Source organism: Sus scrofa, chromosome 9 (genome assembly GCF_054392235.1).
Source record: "Sus scrofa isolate SSC_HxYL_T2T_F1_AM1 chromosome 9, Sscrofa_HxYL_maternal_Yorkshire_Landrace_v2.0, whole genome shotgun sequence".
NCBI lineage: Eukaryota > Metazoa > Chordata > Mammalia > Artiodactyla > Suidae > Sus > Sus scrofa.
The window spans coordinates 31,476,723-31,499,518 of NC_139391.1; the positions used below are offsets into that span (position 1 = coordinate 31,476,723).

Below are 22,796 nucleotides of genomic sequence, written 5' to 3' on the forward strand. Positions count from 1 at the left end.
CTCCAATTCTAAGCTAGAGGTTCCAAGCATCCTCTTTTTAGATGATATTTGAGGGCTTAATACAAATACAAAAGAATCTTCAGTGCCTAGAGCTTACACAAAATCCATGATCTTCAACGAACACTATCTCAAATCCTAAATTTGGGGGTATAAATTTAGTAATTCCAATATAATAGATGATCTAGGTGGTTCTAGAAGATGTTCTTAATATTATTTAACTGTTAATTGTCAGAGATGAATGTGAAGCATGTGTGTTTGTGTTTTACAAACAAATGGTACTAAGAGAAGCTATAGTGGCATATCAACAAATTAACTTGCTTCCACTATTTATATGACCATGCATTGGTGATCACAATAATCAGAACTCTGAGATTAGTTACTGAGAATTTATTTGCAAATGTGTATCTCTGCCCTTTCACACATTCAGTTAAACCAGCTCTCCTCCTGTGTCCTCTACCAGTACCATACACCAGAAAATGAATTTAGAACTTGTACCACATAACTGGTTTTGAAACATGCTGTAAAGCACACTGATTTGTCATAGGTTGTTACATATAACAAGAACTTATGACTGTGAATAAAAAACTCAAATCATCTGCTTGCTCTTCATATATATCAGGGCATATTCAGTTATTACTCTAATACCATCATTTTCCTTAGTTGAATTCCGTGTGATTTTTTTGTTTGAGAGACAAAGGAGAATCCAATTCTATGTAATTATGAGGGAATTCATGAGCGTGAACTCCACATATAATTTTTAGCCAGTATTTAACTGTGAAAGAAGAATGATTGGTAGGTGCCTCTGTATATATCCTCCTACATGCACATGACCAAGACAGGAACTCATGTTCATGGGGAAAAGTGCCAAGGAAAGGAAATTTGGACCCTGGTGAATGGAGGCCATCTATTTTAACAGTGTCAGTGATAGTGTACTCTTCTACCTCTGTGTCCAAGGAGAATTATCTTTTTTTCCTTTGTAGTAGCATATAAATTGTGCATCCATTTTTTTCTGGTATATAAAACTCTGTCTGAATATCTACCAGTAATTAATAGCCTTCCATGCAAGTAAGTAATATATGAGAGTGAATTTATTGTTTATGAGTATATCAATATCATTTAAAAACTATATGCTGGGATATAAAAGCAACACTGAAGTGTAAAATTGCTAATGCAGGCTTATAGCCTGGAAAATGATTTCTTTTAATAGTTTTCTTCATTTAACCATTCTTCATTTGAAAATGTTCCCTTTCAACTGCAGATTTTGTGGCTTGGTGCAATGAAGGGGAAATTTATTCCTTTGACACATTTATTCTTTTAATAGTTACTCATTTGAAAAAGTTTTACCAAGTACCTATATATTTTGCAGTTTGCAGAAAGATTCAGTCTTGGCAGTCTTTAAAAAAAAAATGTTTATTCATTTAAACAGGTTTTCACTCCATGGAACTGTTTCTAAGACTAAACTGGAGCTTCCTGGGGGTTCTAGTAAAGCAGTAAGGCTAACGTCAACCTGTGGACTTCCTAGTGGTTCTGCAAGCCCTGGAATCACAGCAGATTCACATAATTAGGAAGGAGAAAATAGGTGGGATGAAATTTAACTAACCATTAGTAGATTCTTTAACTCTAGTGTTAATTATGATTTAGACCTTACTAACCACAGGGCATTTATACAAGGGCTAGTGTGGGGATGCAGTATGTGGCCAGGAGGAAGATACATCAGACTCTCCCACAGAGATTTAAAAGCAGAGTATCTGGGAGTTCTCATCGTGGCACAGAGGAAATGAATCTGACTACGAACCATGAGGTTGTGGGTTCAATCCCTGGCCTCACTCAGTGGGTTAAGGATCTGGTGTTGCTGTGAGCTGTGGTGTAGGTCGAAGATACGGCTCGGATCTGGCATTGCTATGGCTCTGGCGTAGGCTGGCAGCAATAGCTCCGATTTGACCCCTAGCCTGGGAACCTCCATATGCCATGGGTGCAGCCCTAAAAAAAAAAAAAAAAACGGCAAAAGACAAAAAAAAAAAAAAAAAAAAAAAAAAGCAGAGTATCTGTCACAAACATTTTTTTTTTTAATATTGAGTAAGACCTCTCTGATTTCAAACATATTTTGATTTATTTATTTGGGTATGTCAACCAAGCAGATTAGGGTTATGATGTGTTTTTGTTGTAGGGGCACTTAAATTATACATCTATGCATTGTCCTCACTCTTGACCCATTTTTTAACCATAGTTCCAAAGACAGCACCCACCAATGTAAGTGGAAGAAGTGGAAGAAGACATGAATTAGTCATCGCCTGGGAGGTAAGAAAGCCCATTCAGGGCAAAACTAGTTGATTCCTTAGAAAATAAAGTTACGCATATAGTATCTATGGTTGGTACAGAGTAACTGAGTAATTTCTGTTTAAATGAGGTTAAGGACCATGTTAAGCATACATTACTGCTATGAATATTTCCAACAGGGACCCTTCCCATTTTTGTACCAAGTCTAAAGCTTGCCTTCCTGTCATTATAAGGTGACTCAGAATAAAGTTTGAACAATTAAAACATGTCCTCTCACAAATTACTTCAGATATCTGTTTGGCTTAGTTTGATGTTTAATTACTTCACAAGTGAGCAGAACTCTTGATGTTTCTGGAGGCTAAAACCATTGAGGTTTTTGTCTAGTGGTGCCTGGGCCATCTCATTTATCCCATACAGCAATCCTATTAGTGGGGATAGTTTTCCTCACTTTACAAATTATGAAACCAATGTACTGTTTGAGTACTTTCCTGAGAAGCAGTAGAATTGGAACTCTGGTTACAAAACTTGTTCTTTTGAGTCCCTCACAATTCCTTCTGTCATGGGAAAGAAATGGAGGAGAGTGTGAGAGGTACATTTATCTTCTTTCTTTGAGGTTAAATTGCCTTATTATCAAATATTGCTATGTAGCTCACAGAACAATTACTTAGAATATGGAAATGGAAATGTCTATTGGGGAACACCAGATAAACCCCTGACTATCTCTAAGAAGAGTGATTCTCTGTGGAATCCATAGAAAAACTTCTCTCCCCAATAAGAAATCTTTCTTGAGCACATCCTCTGTCCTATTCTTATGTTCATTCCTCTGTTCTTCTATAAAAAAAAAATCTATCTTATTTTTTATTTCTGCAGAGGTATTAATTCCCCAATACCTGACCTTCACTGTGATCAAATGTCTCTAAGTGGAATTGCCTTCCCTGTCAGTTCTGTGTCTTAGCTTGGGAAGCTATAATGAAAATGCTCTAGACTGGGTGGCTCATAAACAACAGAAAGTTATTTCTCATAGTTCTGGAGGCTGGAAGTCTAAGTCCAAGGCATTGTCAGCTGGGGTCTGGTAAGGGTCTGCTTCCTGGTTCACATTGTGCCATGTTCTCCCTGTGTCCTCACATGGCAGAGGGCCAAGAAATGGCTCTAAAGCCTCTCAAAATGACACTAATCTCATTTATGAGAGCTCTACCCTCATAACAAAATTATTTACTTGAGGACCATCTCCTAATACTGTTGCATTGGGGTTTAGGAATTCATCACATGAATTTGGTGGTAATACAACATTTAGTCTATAGTACTTTGATATAATAAGCTTTATCTCTTCTCCACTCAATACATAGTTTTTCCTTAAATGAAAATTCAAAAAATGTATAACAAATGGGTATCTATTATTTGTGAAGCATTGTGCTAGGCAACGGCTGGTAACTACTCCACTGACTAACCAGTTAATCACAATTACTATTTTCTATGGTGGGCTGTTGATGTCCATGTAACAAATTTAAATGTAAGTCATACAGTATATGAAGTTTCTTGAACAAAGTTTCTGTTTTTTTCCTGAGTTAGTAAAACACAAAAGTAATTGAGAAAAACATTAGAAGAAAGCTCTTAACATTAATTTCTCCTAGATTTTCTGTGCAAAGGATTCTGCAGAGCATTACCAGTGACAAGATTTTCCCAACTACCAGACCATATGACAGTTTTCCCCAACAGGCTAAATTTTAGTGTGGAATCCAGGGACCTTTGTTTCATATACCTGACTAATTGGAGCAAATGTGTTTCACTTCAAGAGTTTTCAATACTCTTGATACTTTCCTTAAATACCAACTGATACTATTTAAATTTTTTTTTAACTTTTACCTTTAAAACCTTTTAAATTACCAGCACCTGCCAAGTGATTATGCTGTGTTGGCTTCCAGTGGAGTATAAAGATTGGAGGGTCTCCTTTGCTCTAGTTATCCATAATTTATAAAAATTTAAAAATTGGAAGAAGTGAGGGGTTTGGATCAGTTATTTTGCTGATAATTAGTTGCATCTTTCTTCTCTAGCCAGTATCTGAAGAGTTTCAGAATGGAGAAGGTTTTGGCTATATTGTGGCTTTCAGACCCAATGGAACACGTGGCTGGAAGGAAAAAATGGTGACATCCTCAGAAGCTTCAAAATTCATTTATCGAGATGAAAGTGTCCCTCCTCTCACTCCCTTTGAAGTGAAGGTTGGCGTTTATAACAATAAAGGGGATGGACCTTTCAGCCAAATTGTGGTCATATGTTCAGCTGAAGGAGGTAAGTTTTTATTTTTTCATCATTATTTTTATTTAACAGTTTATAAAAAAATTTTGGTACATGAATAAATCATTATTGTACACATATTAGAAAATATAAATATGCCAAAAGGGAAAATAAAATTTACCCAATAAACTCACTATACTTTTTATAATCATTTTTCCAAAATTTTTTTCCAAATAATTCTTATTAAAAACAAAAGATCATTCCATATATCTTGCCTTGTGTTCTTCACTCCTTGATGATATAGGCAAATACTTTTCTGTGATAATAGCAATATTAGTAATGCCTGTAGTGTATTCTATTCTCTGAATGGATGGACATTTAACCATTCTTCTCCGGTTTGTAATTTAGATCATCTTCTGTTTTAACCCCCCAAACTTAAATTTATGTGAAATAAATTTAAATAAAAACTCCATTTATGTGATCAATAAATATTCATTACTAGCCTCATATACAAAATATTGTACTGATAGAGAGGTATCAGACAGGATTTTTGTTGGAAGGTATTCACATGTGATGTTGTTAGATCCTCATAACAACCTTGTCCAATAGGCATTATTATCCTCATTGTAGAAAAGAAATGGAAGCTCAGAAAAGTTAAGGAACTTGCTTTAAAAAGTTGCATAGCTTGAAATTGAGAATAAAACATAGGTCTGTCAATCATTAAATCCTTGATGTGTGTATAACAAGCTGCCTTCATATGCATAACCTTATTTAATTCTCAATGTAAAATGACTAGGGAGGCAGGACCTAAGCTGTATACCCATTTTACAGATAAGTAAACTATAAAACTGTGACTTATTCATGGTTATAGTCAATGGGTGTTAGTGCTGGTGTGCAAATTCAGCTTCCTACATCAAAAACCTTGATAGAAATGATAGAAAGCTTGATGTATTAAACTTCCTAAAGTCAGATTTTGACATAATCCTTCTTTTCTTTAAGTGCAGAATTTCAGTTGGCCCTGCAAGTAAATACAAAGTTTTACAGTCCCTAAATTTGGGTCCCTAAATTTGACAGATGATAGAGCTAATAATGTTCCACCAAAGGCAGCATAACTTTGATCTTCCAAATAATTACTGTTCATATAAACTGACCCTCTTACTTCCTTTGTGCCCACATGTGACTTGAATAGCTCAAAAGAATTATTAATCCTTTTGGTACTGGAAGTTCATTGGGGGAAATAAGTAAGGTTGTTTGAATATTGAAATACAAAGGTAGTGTCTGATTTATGTAAGATGTAGTTTTTCAGTACGAGCTGCCTTGTATTTTATGACATAGAGCTGAGTTTTGAGGCAGAAGTAGAAAGTTTATCCTAGTATAAAAATGACCAAGAAAGTGAAGAATCAAGTAATAGCAAGGGATCACAAGTGTTCTGATGAGATGGTCATGCACTTTGCATCTCAAGTTTCTGACATATTTTCAAATAATATGTCCAGTGACCATATTACTTACATTAACTCCCGCAACCAAATATGAGAAAGGAATCTCAAGCCTCAATCTATTTTTCAGGGAACTGAGTCTCAGAGAGACTAAGTAAAATGTTCAAATTCAATCCAGTAAATTATAGAGTTGCAAGTAACTAGAGTGACAGAAAGAGCTGGGATTTGAACCCAGGTCCGTATGAATCCAAAGCTAATGCTTTTAATTACTACCTTGTACCATCTCATCAGGAATATTTAAAATAATATTATTTTATTACTGTATCATATTACTGTACATAATATATTGTATTATATTATTTTATATAATAATAATATTTTGCATTATTTGTTACTCTGAAATCTATTTTGAAGTACATGTTTTACTTGGGAAGTGCATATTCTTGTTGTTTTAATTGATTTAACCTAATTATCAAGAACATGGCCCCAAAGATCACATGAGATGAAAGGGAGAGGTCCGTGCACATATTTTATACAGTAAGGAGTTGTGCCTTTAAGAAATCCACATTTGTATATTCCTTCTCAACCTTTGCTTTGAAATTAAATTATAGCAGCCACCATGGGTTGTTTATATAGCGTCTCCTTAAAACTGAAATGGCTTGCCTTTAGAGATTTCTTTTTCAAGCTAGATAGGAAATATGCATATTTTCTTTCAAAGACACTGACGTTGTTGCTGTAACGTATTTCACAGTAACGCTTCATTTATTTTGGTAGACTGAAATAGGAAAGATAACAGGCAAATTAAATCTGTATAAAGTCTGCCTTTGTTCTGACAACAAAATTCAAACAGATATTTAGCATTTGTTCACTAATTAAATTTACTAATTTGGTATTCATGTGAAAATGCAAGTAAAGTCTTAGCACCATTAAATTGTGTCAAACATGAAAAGCAGGACAGTGGAAGAAGAGGAAACATTTGCCTGGAGTGAGCAGAGCTTGAGGAGCTTGAGTTCCAAGCTCACACTAACTGTGAGGTCTTGAACAATTTTTCTACCTCTCTGCACCTTACCTTCCTCTGCCTTAAAAATGAAAGTCTAGAACTAGAACATCTAGTTGGAATCCATTACAATTCTAAAACTGAAATTGTGTCAATTCACACTATATTCTGAAATATTCCTTTAAATTTTAATGATCCCACAATGGGAGGTAACAAAAGATTGCCTTTTGCTCTATAATCAAAAGAGGAAAATCAATATCTTTTGGAGTCACTTGGCAAACTGCTTTACTTGAAGAGGGGTGAACAGTTTCAAGATTGAACCCTTTTGAAAAAGAGTCAAGGCCTGCAATAAACTGGTAAGATAATGTATTGTACTCATACAAGAAGAGGGTCCTCTCCTCTTTGTCTGTTTCACACTCCTTCACAGTGTGTGTTTGTCATCATACTCTTGCCCAAAGCCCAACAGATCCAACCAAGACTGTAACTCTCCATAAGACAAATTCCATTTCCTTGTTCTTCCGTTAACCTAGTCTACCTGTTTATCACCTCAAAAGTAAAGAACTGGCTTTCCATCCCCATTTATGGGCATAGTTCCTCCTCCACATATCATGATATAGCCTTATACATAGGGTGCCATGGTGAAGGAACCATCTTTGGTAGCTGACACCAAGCCATGAAGAAAAATGTGCCAGATGCTACATCGGATGCAGCCAACCAGATTTCACAGTGCTTGGAGGGAAGCACCAAACAGGATTTTAAGGCACACCTGACAGTACTAGTTCTCAACCCATTTACCACTGGCTCATTGACAGTGAATGGCATTCACATCCAGAACACACTTCCAGGAGTTCTTGTGTGTACTCCTCATACCCTCCATCTTTTACTACTTTCCCTCTCAAGAAGCCTATTGGAATATGAGTAAGAAGTACATTATTTTGGGGAAAGCCTATCTGTTGTAGAAGGATTCGCCACTTATAAACAGAGATACTTAGTAAATCACTTGGGAAGTGACAATGACTCTGGCCACTCAGAGGTTGACTGTTGCACCTAAGTACTGCCAGAAAAGCTCCAAATGTTTTTTTTCTGCTAACACCTAGTGACTTTGAAACCTTTCAAGGTTTCCACAGTGAAAGTAACCCTGAAAGTCTGTCAGTGACAGGCAGTATCTGACCTGAACCTAGAAGAAAAAGATTTGCCTGCCGAGACTTCCATGCACCCTGCACATATATCAAGTGTCTATACCTTTTTTTTTTTTTTTTGACTGCATCTGCAGCATGTGGAAGTTCATGCCACTATGCCAAAGCAGTGACCTGAGCCACTGCAGTGACAACACCGTATCTTTAACCCCCTGTGCCATAGCAGGAACTCTCTCTATACCCTTCAAACTAACTAAGAATTATGAGCATTCTGATCCCAATTTACTTCATTATCTCTGAGGTATGGTATAATCCCATGCAGTAACCTCATTTTGGAAACACTTCTATTTTTTTTTTTTTAAGACTAGCAAAGTTCTAACAATTGATTTTGAGGTACATGGTATAGTGATAAAAAAAAATATTTTTTCCTGGACTTCCCATTGTGACTCAGTGGTTAACAAATCCGACTAGGAGCCATGCGGTTGCGGGTTCAGTCCCTGGCTTTGCCCAGTGGGTTAAGGATCTGGTGTTGAATGAGCTGTGGTGTAGGTTGCAGATGTGGCTCAGATCCGTGTTGCTGTGACTCTGGCATAGGCCAGCGGCTACAGCTCCCATTTGACCCCTAGCCTGGGAACCTCCATATGCCACAGAAGCGGCCCTAGAAATGGCAAAAAGACAAAAAAAAAAAAAAAAGATTTTTTCCAACATGAAAAAGTAAATTGGCCTTCATGTCCATATTTCTAGAAGTACTTATTAAACTTACATTCATTTTCCACTTAGTTCTTGCTGCTATAGCTTTGGAAATGGAAAAAAACCTGAATGTTCAATTATATCTAATAGAAAAATAGAGGGAGATTCAGTAGAGATTAATTATAGGTTGAAAGATTTGTTTACATGTGACATGCTTTAGCCTTCTCTAGGTATTTTTTTTCCTTATATGTAAATGTGTGCTGCTTTTATTTTTATTAAAACTAAAAATCTTCTCCTTGTTTGCAGAAAATGATATGCAATTATCCTCTTCCAAATTGAGCTATCGAAGCTCAAATTAAAACCTGGCTTTCATGAGGTGTTATTCTCCAGATTAGCCCTTAGCTGAAACTGAGCTCAGTGGGATTTATGTGAACTTGAAAATTAATAAATTGGTATATTAGTTGTAAAATACGAGGAATAATTTCCTGTCTTTGCCAGATGATCCATTTGGATTAGTGCCTGTAAAAGTTCAACTACAGCTGTCTTCACTGAATTTTTAAGTAGTGGAACCATAACCCTTTTCCCAAACAGTTTATTAAACTCTCCTTTGATTAATGCTATTGCCCACCCCTCCTGGGGAATCGGATGTATAATCAATATTACAAGCACCTCCCCCCATATTACTTGGAGAACTCCAGCTGGCGGGTCACTTAATACAAATGTATCATGTAAATTCATGAACATGATAATGCTGTACAAAATTTTTAATCTAACAAAAACTGAATTCTATCAGTCAGCCTGTCCACTTCATATACCAAGATTGGAGTGAAAGAGTTAGCTGTGGCCTCATTAATATCATCATGGGTGAAAAAGAAAAAAAAAAACTTTAAATCTTTGAATCTATTAGATATAACACTAGTATAACCTCAGAAAAAAGTGCCTGAATTTTCATCAAATAACCAAGCATAAGAGACAGACACAGAGTGGCAAGAAATATCCCGGGATTTATAGATCAAGAGAGTGTTAGAGGTGCTTGAATATGACAAGCTCTATGAGGAGTAATGTAGCTGTGGTTCAAAGTTATCAAAAATTCCATGAAAAAGGAATAGAAGGAGTTGATAGTAAGCCTGGGGCAGGGTTAAATAGGAGATGATGAGGGTTTAGGTGTTTTCTGGCAAGACTTGGGGAGGCCGAGTGGGGATTCCATTATCAATATTCTTGAGAGAAGTTAGGCATGGTGGGCAAGGAGAAGAAAGACAGTGGAAAGAGGCACCAGCTATGTAAACACAAATATATGCACAGAAGCAGAATAGTGGGTTGGTCATAGCCTGACTACCTTCTACAAAGCCTCTCTGCCCTCCAGTACCTGTGTGACTTTGGGCAAGTTGCCTAACCTCTCTGTCCCTCAATTTCCTCATCAGAAAAGCAGTGCTAGTGATAGTAGGGTTGTTGGGAGGATTAATTAACACATATAAATAATTTTGAATAAAGCTTGACATATATCCAATCCTCAATAAATGGCAGTTACTATTATCACCTTTGCTTATTCCCCCCTCATCCATTCGGTTTGTTATTTTTGTTTGTTTTTAATCTTATTCCATCCATTCATCTGTCAGTTATTTGTAAGCAATTAGGCAACAAGAGAATGAACCATATATTTTTACCGCAAAATCTCTTCTGTAACCTGCAAACTGACCCAAAGAGATAGAGAATAAGCCAGCTGCTTCCTTGGTGCCATTTAAAAACAACAGAGGAAAGAGCACTTGAGAACTAAGTTCTACTTGGGGCTCTTTCAGAGCCAGAAGCAGAGTTTGGATAAATCAATCTGTTTATATGTCACTTTTTTCATCTGAAAAATGAAAGCATGGATTTAAAACATAGGTTCATAACTCAAAAGCCTATAGAGGTCAGGTAAGAAATGTAATGAGTAAAGTAGTCCCAGTGGGAGACAAGAGAGAGTGGTAGAGAATCTGGCAAACTAAAAAGAATTTGTTCTAACTAATGCAATTAACTGTTGATTCTCATCTACCAACACCCAAAGATTCAAGCTTGTTTTTCCCAAAATAGGCCATAAATTCTTATTTTTATATGAAATGTTAGATTTAATTAATTTAATACATTATTTGGATAAACAAAATATGACTGAAGACCCACTAGACATTTGTGTGTGTGATCTTTGATCCAGGTGACTTTCTAAAATTCTTTCTAGTTGTGACTTTCCATCATTCAGTTAAAATACAATATCTAAAGAGAACAGCTTGTGGCAACCCAGAGCAGACATTCTATGATCTAGTCAGTTACTCTTGCCTGCAGATCAACTTTTTGATACACATGAAAATGTTTACTCAGCTATAAATGATACAAATTGAAACTTGTGGAAGTAAACTGAGGTTACTTTATTTTACATGGTGAAATTTCCAATTCAGATCAGCATGGATCTACTTCTGATGCTGTTTATAATCCAGCAATGAAAACAAATTTTAAAAAAAGACTCTTTGATTCTTATTTTATTTACCCTCATTTAATTAGATGCAGCTGTAATATTTAGCCCCCAAGAGTACAAGCTGTGAAATGTCTTCTTGGCTCTAACCCTGATTTAAAAGTCTTAGAGCTTTTAGGAGTTCCCATTGTGGCTCAGTGGTTAACGAACCCAACTAGGAACCATGAGGTTGAGGGTTCGATCCTTGGCCTTGCTCAGTGGGTTAAGGATCTGGCGTTGCCGAGAGCTGTGGTGTAGGTTGTAGATGCAGCTCAGATCCCACATTGCTGTGGCTCTGGCATAGGCTGGTGGCTACAGCTCCGATTCGACCCCTAGCCTGGGAACCTCTATATGCCACAGGAGCGGCCCTAGAAATGGCAAAAAAAAAAAAAAAAAAAAAAAAGTCTTAGAGCTTTTAAATAGAAATGAGGGCACTGATTTTGGAAATAATTTTCTGAATATTTTCCTCATTTTTAACTTTTTAGAAATGTTCTTCATTCTATTTTAAAAGTATTTAAACTGTAATGCTGCAGAAAGCTGAGAGAGAAATTTCTTTCTCTAGAGGTAAAGAGAAAGGCTCTCACTCAACCACATATTTTGTGCTTCTAAAATTATTTATCCCCCTGAAATCTTTTTTGACAAAGATGTAATTGCCTCAATAATAAAATTGAAAGAAGGCATTTGGCACACAAATCCCTGTGATGCATTCACTTAAAAGATAAGCAAAACTGCTTCCAAAGAGTAAATGATACTCAAAGGATGGCTTTCCTTGGAAATAAATCATATCCTAAATCCTGGAGATCAGGTGTACACACTTAAGCACATCAACATTTCTTTTCATTTACTTGGAAAATTTTTAACTGCTATTAAATAGGCAATGAAAAAACTTTTGCTGGACGTCTGCTGAATAGAATTCTAGAATGAAATAAAAGTAGAAGCTTTTCCCAGAATTTTTTTCATCTGGTAAATGTACAAATAATAGGCAATTGGAAAGTGGGATAAGGGAAACCACTGAGGAAAATAAAATAAAAGCTATTCAAGGGTCAGAATGAAAAAAATTATAGTTTATACCATGGGAAAAATTAATGTCAGCTTCTGTATAAAGAATAACGTGAATTTACCAAAGCACTTTAAATTAACACAAGTATAGAATATAATTTTAATGAAAGCTTTATCAAAAGAAAAATCATTGCTTGGTACAAATATGTACCTTTGAAAAGTCTTCTGTGGGCTTCTTTTACAGTAACAAGGGTAGATATTTCTTACTTATATTTTTCAGTTAATAATATATAAAAGCTCTGGAGATATGTGGTAGATATGTGGCCAACTTCCATTAGAAAAGGAAAATAAAAATCTCAGAAAAAAATGTTATAATTCCCTTTATTTTCTAAGATTTAAATATCTTATTTAGAACTCTGCCTTTGCCATATGGTTCCCTCAATCTAAAAAAAAAATTTTTTTTTTCAACAGATTCTTCCAAAGTCCTACTAGTAATGTAGGGTTAGAATCAAAGTTTCTACAATTTTTATGGGGTAGGAGTTTTTTTAAATCGACTTTGTACAGATGGGTTGAACTAACGTATGGCCTTTTATTCTGCCATTTCATTTAACGTGTGTTTGTGACATAGTATTTATGATTCAGCAACTTCAAAGCTGAAAATGTTTTGTTCCTCATATAGAGTACAACCTCAAATAAAGTGTACCTCTTGATGGATGCCAGTCAGACATGGTGTATTTGAAAACAAAATAAAACAGTGAGAAAGGTCACTGAGCATGGGAACAAGTGAAAAGGTAGTTTTAAGCAAAAGCACTGAGACCTTTGGGGACTTTTCTTTTTGATCCATACCTGTCTTAAAAGTCAATGCATGCTTTTAAATATCATGATTCATAACACACTCCTTATATAATCATGGAAATGTAGTTTTATGGTTAGAACAACAGCAAAAGAAATCTAATGAAATTTAGATACACATGCCTATGCAGGGTAAGAAATAAAATTTAAAAATATATTATTTTTTGAATGAATGTTTTAAGGGCCAAGCACTGTGCTAAATAAATTATATGTATTATTCCAATTAAAGCTAACCTTGGCATTCCCACTGTGGCTCAACGGGTTAAGAATCCAACATAGTGTCCATGAGGATGCAGGTTCAATCATTGGCTCTGCCCAGTGGGTTAAGGATCCAGCATTGCCACAAGCTGTGAGTTAGGTTGCAGATGCAGCTCAGATTCAAAATTGCTATGGTTGTGGTGTGGACCAAAGCTGCAGCTCCAATTCGACCTCTAGCCCAAGAACTTCCATATGCAGCAGGTACAGCCATTAAAAAAAACTAATCTTAAACATTTCTGGAGTTTCCATTGTGGCTCAGTTGTAACAAACCTGACTAGTATCCATGAGGACACAGGTTCAATCCCTGGCCCGGCTCAGTGGGTTGAGGATCCAGTGTTGCTAGTGATCTGAGGTGTAGATTGTAAAACACAGTCAGATCTGGCATTGCTGTGGCTATGGCAGAGACCAGCAGCTGCAGCTCTGACCCCTAGCCCTAGAACTTCCATATGCCTTGGGTGCAGCACTAAAATAAATAAATAAATAAATAAATTATAAGCTAAGTACTGTCAATATGCCCATATAACAGATGATGGAACTGGGGCTCAAGATGTGGTAAAGCATGTTGCCTGAAGGTAAATAATTTTTTGAAGACAAAAATCAACAACAGCAACAAAAAAACACCAGGCCTGACTCCTAGTCCATTCTTTCCATCATTATGCTAAACTAGCAGACAGTTTAAGTCAAACAATTTAACAACCCCAGAAGTGTCCTAGTTAATTCAAGAACAAAGATCTCTGTCTTGCTAGATTTGCTATCTGTTATTGGTAAGTTGCTATGAGACTTGCCTCTAGTGTAGAATCCAAAAGATCATCTTTTTATCTTGTATTTTTCATAACCACCACAGTGCTTCATTTCAAAAATAAGGTAGAAGGAAGTAACAACTGACATATTCAGGTGCAGTGCTTTGGTAGGCATAACTTGTTACCATCATGGTTTATTATTTCCATTTTCCTTCATACAGAACCCAGTGCTGCTCCCACAGATGTCAAGGCTACAAGTGTGTCTGTGTCAGAGATTCTTGTTGCATGGAAACATATTAAAGAGAGTCTAGGAAGACCACAGGGATTTGAGGTATGGACAGAATTATTGAAAATAAGCCTTGTTATTTTTGCTGGCATTGTATTCTCCTGCAGAGATGGTTTGGTGACACTTTGACAGAATTATCTCCTTTTGAAATTTTTCTCTATGGAAAAGAAAATAAGAAATACACTCTTTTACTGATATGTATTATGTTGCTCATTAGCTGGCTTATTTTTCAATATAATAGTTTCCCTAGTACCTACAAAGATTATGTTTTTAAAATATGAAAATAGACATTTAGATAAAAACCAGGAGCTACTGGTGGATATTTGCTATTATTTAATTTATTGGTGATTAAAAATAGTTTTGTGTATTTCCCTCTAATAATTAAATGTATAAAACAAGTTTGCCTACTATACTGTCCATGGTAGGTCTTAACCTCCTGTATTAACTTCTTGAATTTGCTTGAAACTTAACAATCTATACCTATTTATTCAAATAACTTTTTTGTCCCTCAAATATTGATATTTTAAGCATAGTTGTGCCAGCCTTATGATGGTGAACATTTTATAATAATTCTTTGACTTTAATAAAATTTTAGCCTCCACATGGACAAAAGAATTGTGGGCAGTCTGTGAACTTGAATATTTCAAAGAAAACAAAACCCTTCATTCTCATACATCTCCTATCCTTGCCTTTGCCAGTCAGGGATAGGATCAAGGAGGTAATTTATAAAATGCAAAAGAGAATTAGCATCCAACCCAAGATCTTATTTGCCATTAAACTTTTTAATGCTACTTTTCCTCTGTTTCAACGCCCACTAAGAGAAAATCATTTGGATTTTTGAAAAATGATCAAATATAAGACTTGTGTACCAACATGATTTCCAGGCTAAAAAACATGTCTTTCTTCTATTTGAGTTTTCAAATAATCCTGAGAACTATTTGATTAATACACAGCTAGCATTAGATAAAGATGACCATAATCAAGAGTTAATATAATCATTCTAGGAGTTACAGCAAAGATAATTTTTAGGAAACAATTACCTATATAATATCATGGATTTATTTCCACAATCTTACTTCAATTTATAGTTTGGTGATAATTCAATATGTATCTTATGATATGTTTCTTATGAGTGCATGTTTATTAAAGTGTCTTTTCCTCCCTATTGATGCTGCAAGGACCATGTCTGTTTGCCACTGACTCCCAGGACTGGTGGTACTTGACTCAGGACAGCTATGATAGATAATTGTTGAATGAATGAGTACTTGTGCTTCACAAACAGCCCCTTTTGACACCACCGTAGAAAGGTGGGGGGCTGCCCGGCTCCCCTTCAGTGGGCTGGGGTACCATCCCCAAGCTGCTTTGAGTGTTGGCCATTAGTGGTTCTCAGCTTCCCCCCTGGAGAATGGCCCTCCACTGAGGGACTCTGACTTACCTGAAAACATTCATCCCCACAATCAAGCAACCCAGGGTCAATGACTGGCTAATGCTGATGGACTCTGGTCCCTTGCCTTAAGAATGAAATAACTTTATGGTATAGTTTATGATCCAGAGCTGTTATCATGTAATCAGGCCAAGACTAGATTACCTGGGACTATGCTCTTGCTCAGTTCCTTCTCTTCCCCATCTTCTCTTCCTCCTTCCCTTGTCTGCAAGCGCTTTCACAGTAAATCACATCATTCATATCCCTGTCTCAAGTTCTGCTTCAATGGAACCCCAACCTAAACCAACAACATAAGTATAGATCCACCCAAAAAATCAGAACACTTTTAGAAAGCCATAAGGTGTACTGTGGTGTACAGCTGAGTGAAGATCCAAGCTTCTATACCTCAAAGTGGTACTCTCTCACACAGCCTGTCACCATCAACCTTTTTTCTGCCTGATCTAAGAGCATGACATTCACATTCCCACTGTGAATCCCTGTGATAACAGCTTTCTATGAGGTCCTACACAGATCACATAAAGATTTAGATTTGTGCACAATTCTTCTGTTCCTAAATATAAATCATCATTCATTCATTCATTCATTCATTCAACAAATATTTATCAGAAGCCTACTAAGTACCAGATGCCGAGCTGAATGCTAGGGACAAATCCATGAGCAAAATAAAGTCCCTGTCCTTATGAAGGTTATGTTTAGGAGGAAAGGCCAACAACAAGAAAACTAACAAATAAATGTGCTATAGTTTAAATTGATGACAAATGCTGTGCAGAAAAGTAGAACTAAACAAGAAGGTGGAGTGAAATTCTGCTATTAATAGAGGTTTGAGGAATCACCCTTTCTGAAGTTGTGATGTTTAACATGATCAAATGAGAGAGAGAGAAGCAGAGAGTACTGCAAACTCAAAGTCTCTCACATAGGAGTATGCTGGTCTTGTTCAAAGAACAGAACTGGGGTGGTTTTGGTGAAATAGCAGTGAGCAACAGGGAGAGTGGTAGCAGGATGATGGAAAAAAATCACCAGAACAAGAACCAGGTTATATGGGGTCTTGTAAACCACAAAAGGGGTCTAGACTTTATCCTCAGTATGAGGAAAAGCCATATAAATATTATGAATGAAGAGAGTCAAGTCAGGGTCTGACACGTATTTTGAAGTGTCTCTTGGTCTAGAGAATGAAGAATAGACTCTAGAAAGGGCCTCAGGAGGAGCAATGGAAGAAGCAGTCTTTGAACACAGGGGACAATGAGGTTGCTTTGGACTAGAATGGTAGCATAGGAGTTGACAAGAAGACCTTTTAAGATATATTTTGTGTGGAAGTGTGACAGGATTTGATTAGGAATTTGATATGGACTATAAAAAAGAGAGAAGTCAAAGGTAATTTCAGAGCATTGTGACCCAAGGAACTGGGTGAATGATAAATCATTCTCATACCTGAGGAACTCGGAAAGAAGAATACATCTTAAAGAAGAAAATAAAAGATTCTGGTTTGGATGTATTAAATTTAATAAGCCTTTTTATTTCCAAAAAGAGTTGTCAAATAAGTCTTGTTTTCAGAGAAGTTTTGGAGATAAATCTATAACTCGAGGAATCATCAGTGGAGAAGTGTTTTTTATGTATGAGGTAGCTGATATCACTGAGAGTTGATAAAGATGTCTAAAAATTGAGCCCTCTGGTGCCTCACCTTTTGGAACTCAAGAAAAGAAGATATGACCAAAGAAGCTATAGGAGAGTGAAGAAGTCCAGAAGCCAAGAGAAGAATTTTAAGATGGGGTGTTCTACTGAGTCAAATGCTACTAAGAAATTCGGAAAGATGAGGCCTGATGTTGCCTAATAGATATGGCAATGCAGAGGCCCTACTGACCATGGAGGGATCGGCTTTCCAGAATGATGGTGATCAAGGTTTGACTAAAGATCAAGATCAAGATCACTCAAGAGTGTCAGAGCACAAAGTTTTTCATAAATCTATTTCATTCAAAACGATAACTTATCACAAGCAAAAAAGGAAAACCCTTAAGGATATAGGTTAACAGGTATTAAATTCTAGAAAAATCATCACAAAGCCTGCATTTTTTTTTTTTGTTTCCCCAATACATTTTTTTCCTACTGTACAGCATGGTGACCCAGTTACATATACATGTACACATTCTGTTTTCTTACATTATCGTGCTCCATCATAAGTGACTAGACATAGTTCCCAGTGCTACACAGCAGGATCTCATTGCTAATCCATTCCAAGGGCAATAGTCTGCATCTATTAACCCCAAGGTCCCAATCCATCCCACTCCTTCCCCCTCCCCCTTGGCAACCACAAGTCTCTTTTCCAAGCCCATGATTTTCTTTTTTGTGGAAAGGTTCACTTGTGCCATAGATTGGTTTCCAGATATAAGTGATATCATATGGTATTTGTCTTTTTCTGACTTACTTCAAGACTGCATTTTTAATGAGATTAATACAAATTCTAGCAACTGTTTTTACACATAGAAACAATACAGAATCCATGGGCACCGTAACATTTATACTATTTTATAGTGCATTATAAATTGTAGTGTTAAAAAGATGGCATCTTGTCCCCCCCCCAAAAAAAATATCAGTACCTTGTTAATGGGAAAATCAAAGGTATGCTTTTCTTAATCAGAAAGTAATTAAAATTTTATGTGTGGCCAAATATGACATTCACTGTTATTTTACGGAAAATATATTCAGCAAAGACTATTTTAATATGTACTATCTCATTGCTGTATAGTTACATGTAGATTTAAAAAATAAAAGCGATATAAGTAAAACTTACCAACATCACTCCCATCCTCTTTTTTTGTACTCCCTACCCTTTTAAGAAAAGCTTTACCTTTGCCCTTCACCTTACCCACCCTAGAACTTACTGTTCTCATTGTCTCCTCATCCTTTTAAGTACAGGATCTCCCCAACTAAATATTTCAAAAATGGAGTAACCCCCTAAAACTTAATATTTCATCTCATCACTCTTTCTCTCTCCTCTTTTGATTCCCAACCACAATCCTACTTGTATTTACTAATAAAATAATTTGAGCATGGTGACAACAAAATGAGTTCTGGGGTTTTTTTTTTGTTTTTTGTCACTGAAGTCATTGAGACTGGTTTCAGATTTTCTGTACTTGTCATATCAATCCTGTGAGTCATTTTTCTAGTCATAACTGTAGCTTTACCTGCAATATCTAAAAGAGCTATTCACCGTAGAAGCTCCTACCATGTACCATTTTAAAAATAGTGAAGATAGTATTTTTGGCCACTTTTCTTGTTTTTCCTGAATTGAAATATGTGGTTAAGACAGAAAAGGCTCTGCTCTAATGAATAATACTCCATCCTAGTGGTATAAAATACATACACACATATATGCATACATACATATATACATACATAATACAAACAAGTGAGTAATAAACTTAGATAACAGTACACATACAAGTGCAAAGGTAGAAGACACTTGGTTCATTTCAGGAACAGAAGGAAGTGGAACAAATAGGCCCTGATGAGCAGTGGTGTGAGTGGAATTTAAAGTCGTCAGAGTTAGGTAGGCAGACACAAGCTTATGTAGGAATATATAGATTACGAGAAGCCTTTGCATTTTATTTCAAATGCAATGAAATGTCATTAGGGCAATTCTAGGAGGAAAATGACAACTTATTTACATTTTTAAAAACTATCACTCTGATTTCTGTGCAGAATGAAGGGGCAAAGAAAGTAAGGTCACGAGTAGAAGTTAGGAGGTTATTGCAATAATCCATGCAAGAAATGATGATAACTTAGACTAAGGTCATAAAATCAGAGTAGGAGAAAAGTAGACATATTCTACAGGCAGGTCTGATGGATTTACTGACTGATCAGATGTGGGGGGGAAGAGGGCGATGATTTGTACATCATGGCATTGGTAAATGAATAAATAGTGGTTCCATTTACATAATAATATTTTTAAAAGGGAAAAACTGGACAAGGAAGAGACTTGAAAGTGGGAAATAAAGAATTCTCTTGTGGCTAAATTAAACTTGAGATGCCTATTGGAAATCTAAGAGGATAAGTCAGATAAGCAATAGGATATGTGAGTTTGGAGTCTAAGTAAGCGATTGAGACTGAAGACATGAAGGCGGCAATCATAGGGGTGCTATTTCAAGCCATTCTGCCACACGAAAGCCCCTAAGGACAGATTTCTAGAAGAGAGAAGAAGAAAGGACAATAGAAAAGGAGAAATGAAAGGAAGGATAAGCTGCGTCCTCGTGCACCCAGCATTTAGAAGTCTAGCTGAAGAAAAGGAATCAAGAAGAATGGCAAGGAGAGATCAATTTGGTGGAGGGAAAAATCAGATGTGTGATGTATCGAAGAAATTAAACAAGCTAATCAAATAGAAAGAAATGGTCAACTATGTTGAAGCCTGCTAAGAGATGAAAGAAGAAAGTGGCTGTTGGGTTTAGAGCTTACTGATGATCTTCAGAAAATGTTCACAATTAAGTAAATGATCAATATCTTTTGTGTTATCAACTTAGTTATTTCAGGTTGTAGACATCACATACCCTTAAGAATACCACTTCTATCTAAATAATGATTAGTGGCAACAGTTTGGGAAGAGAGAACCTCAATTCAGAACTCTCAGACCAGGAACACCTTCATTTGTTGTGGAATCTTGTCTCTTGTCAGGATACCAAGCTGTTTTGATAGAGACTAGAATCATAACTCTCCAGAGTTGTTATCAGAAATGGTTAAGAGTCATGGAGTTCCCACTATGGCTCAGCAGAAACAAATCAGACTGGTATCCATGAGGATGCGAGTTCAATCCCTGGCCACGCTCAGTGGGTTAAGGATCCAGCATTGCCACGAGCTGTACTGTAGGTCGCAGACATGGCTCGAATCTGGTATTGCTGTGCCTATGGCGTAGACCAGCTGCTACAGCTCTGATTCTACCTGTAGCCTGGGAACCCCCATATATGCTGTGGTGTAGCCCTAAAAAGCAAAAAGAAGGAAGGAAGGAAGGAAGGAAGGAAGGAAGGAAGGAAGGAAGGAAGGAAGGAAGGAACGAAGGAAGGAAGGAAGGAAGGAAGGAAGGAAGGAAGGAGGGAAGGAAGGAAATGGTAGAGTCAGACTCAATCTCTCCATATATTTTTGTACTAGTCAATAACTATAAGAGAGACTAAGTAACCACTGCAGACAACTATTTTAGCCTCAGACAAAAACAAAACCAGTTAAAAGAAGATGAGAATTTTATATGGGAAATTTCCCTTAATATACCAAGAATAACTAGGAAGGTAAAATGAGACATAAATCATTCCCAAAGCCACATATACACATTTATTTCCTTCTAGGATATGGTTCCTGTCAAATACATACTCAACTGCCATTTTGATATTGACAAACTATAGAATAGATAATGTAGTATTTCCTTTTTAGTCAACTCCTTGCTTTCATTTTATTAATTTTTATTTTTTATTTTTGGCTACACCTGTGGCATGCAGAAGTTCTCAAGCCATGGATCAAACCCATACCATAGCAGTGACCTGAGCCACAGCAGTAACAATATCAGATCCTTAACCCCCTGAGCTACCAGAGAACTCCCCATAGTGCAGTTTTAACTAGTGGTAACACCTCAATGCACTCTCCTTAATACAAAAGCAAACCTGAACCTATATGTAATTCACTTCATTCTGATCTTTGTATTTTCTCATCTACTAATCTTGGGAGGTTTCCCTTAAGCAAGGGTGTTTAAGGGGAAAGATGGACATCATAAGAGCAGTGAAGTCCTTAAGGCTCTTGTAACCTCATTTGATCCAAGCTCCAAGCACTATGCTGTCCTTCCATTGTTGTCACTCAGACTGCTCCTCGGTTGACTCATAGCCTGATTCTGATTGTGACCTGGAATTGGCCGTCAAATTGGGATCCTGTTTGTCTCTGATCTGACTTTCAGTATGTTTCCTCTGAATCTCATTTATCATTTATTATTCATTTGTTTACCGATTCATGTCATAGTTATTCAATGTCTGTTCTGTTTTGGTGCAGTGCATGGGGTAAAACAATGCAATAAGTACAAATAAGTACAATAGACAGTCTCTGCCCTTATGAAGTTCACAGTCTAGCAAGGGAGCTTATTTCAATTTCCTCCTTTTGTTTTTGTGTTTTTGTTTTCAGCAAGCCCCTGGTAGCTCCTTTTGTTTGATGTCTTTGTTTTGACATTCTTTTCCTGATGTAGCCAAACCTTTAGGGCAGCAGTAAGGATCTCAGTAGGAGACTACCCCTAATACCATCTGTCAATTATCTACCTGCATTTGGCACTTTTGTCCTTTACCAGGAAGCCTCCATTACATCTTAATTAATTTAAGAAATAATGAACCAAGGATTTTGACCTAAACTATATTCATCCACAACTAACTTCCCAATACATTAACAAATTACTTCAAAAGACTTTTGTTATTTTATTTATTTATTTATTTATTTTTGCTTTTTAGGGCCACATGTGTGGCATTTGGAAGTTCCCAAGCTAGGGGTCAAATGGGAGCTGCAGCTGCCCGGGCCTATGCCACATCTCACAGCAACACCAGATCCTTAGCCCAGTGAGTGAGGCCAGGGATCAAACCCACATCTTCATGGATACTTGTCTGGTTTGTTACCACTAAGCAACAATGGGGAGTCCTAACTTTTGTTATTAGGTTAACTAAATTTCCTATCTAATAGAATGGCTAAGTCAATTGACATGGTAGAAATAGCTATAAAGATAGAATCAGAATGATGACAGCTTCTAGCCCACTAGAAAATAAAATGACTTTATGATAAAGGCCTTCAGGAAATTTTAGTAATATTCTTTTTAATTTCTAAGTGGATCTACCCTTGGACATTTCTAAATGTCACAATTAGACTAGATTAAAACTCTGCTATAAAAAGAAAAAAAGTAGTCTTTTCAACAAGTTTCTAAGACTTCCTTCTACAACTCTAGTACTACCTCACAAAAATGACTGAG

At 36.5% G+C, this 22,796-nt stretch overlaps 1 protein-coding gene across 8 annotated transcripts in view; it reads left to right on the top strand.

The window, feature by feature from the left end:
* The window catches only part of CNTN5 (contactin 5), a 1,211,165-nt gene that overhangs the window by 1,162,077 nt on the left and 26,292 nt on the right, over window positions 1-22,796 (top strand). For all 8 annotated transcript variants that reach the window (XR_014815022.1, XM_084975741.1, XM_003129801.7 and 5 more), the window contains 3 exons: window positions 2,228-2,298; window positions 4,329-4,563; window positions 14,318-14,427. Coding sequence is in view for 7 of the 8 variants with exons in the window: in XM_084975741.1 (XP_084831867.1) it covers window positions 2,228-2,298; window positions 4,329-4,563; window positions 14,318-14,427 (416 nt within the window). In the remaining variant the exon portion in view is untranslated. The remainder of the gene's footprint in view (window positions 1-2,227; window positions 2,299-4,328; window positions 4,564-14,317; window positions 14,428-22,796) is intronic.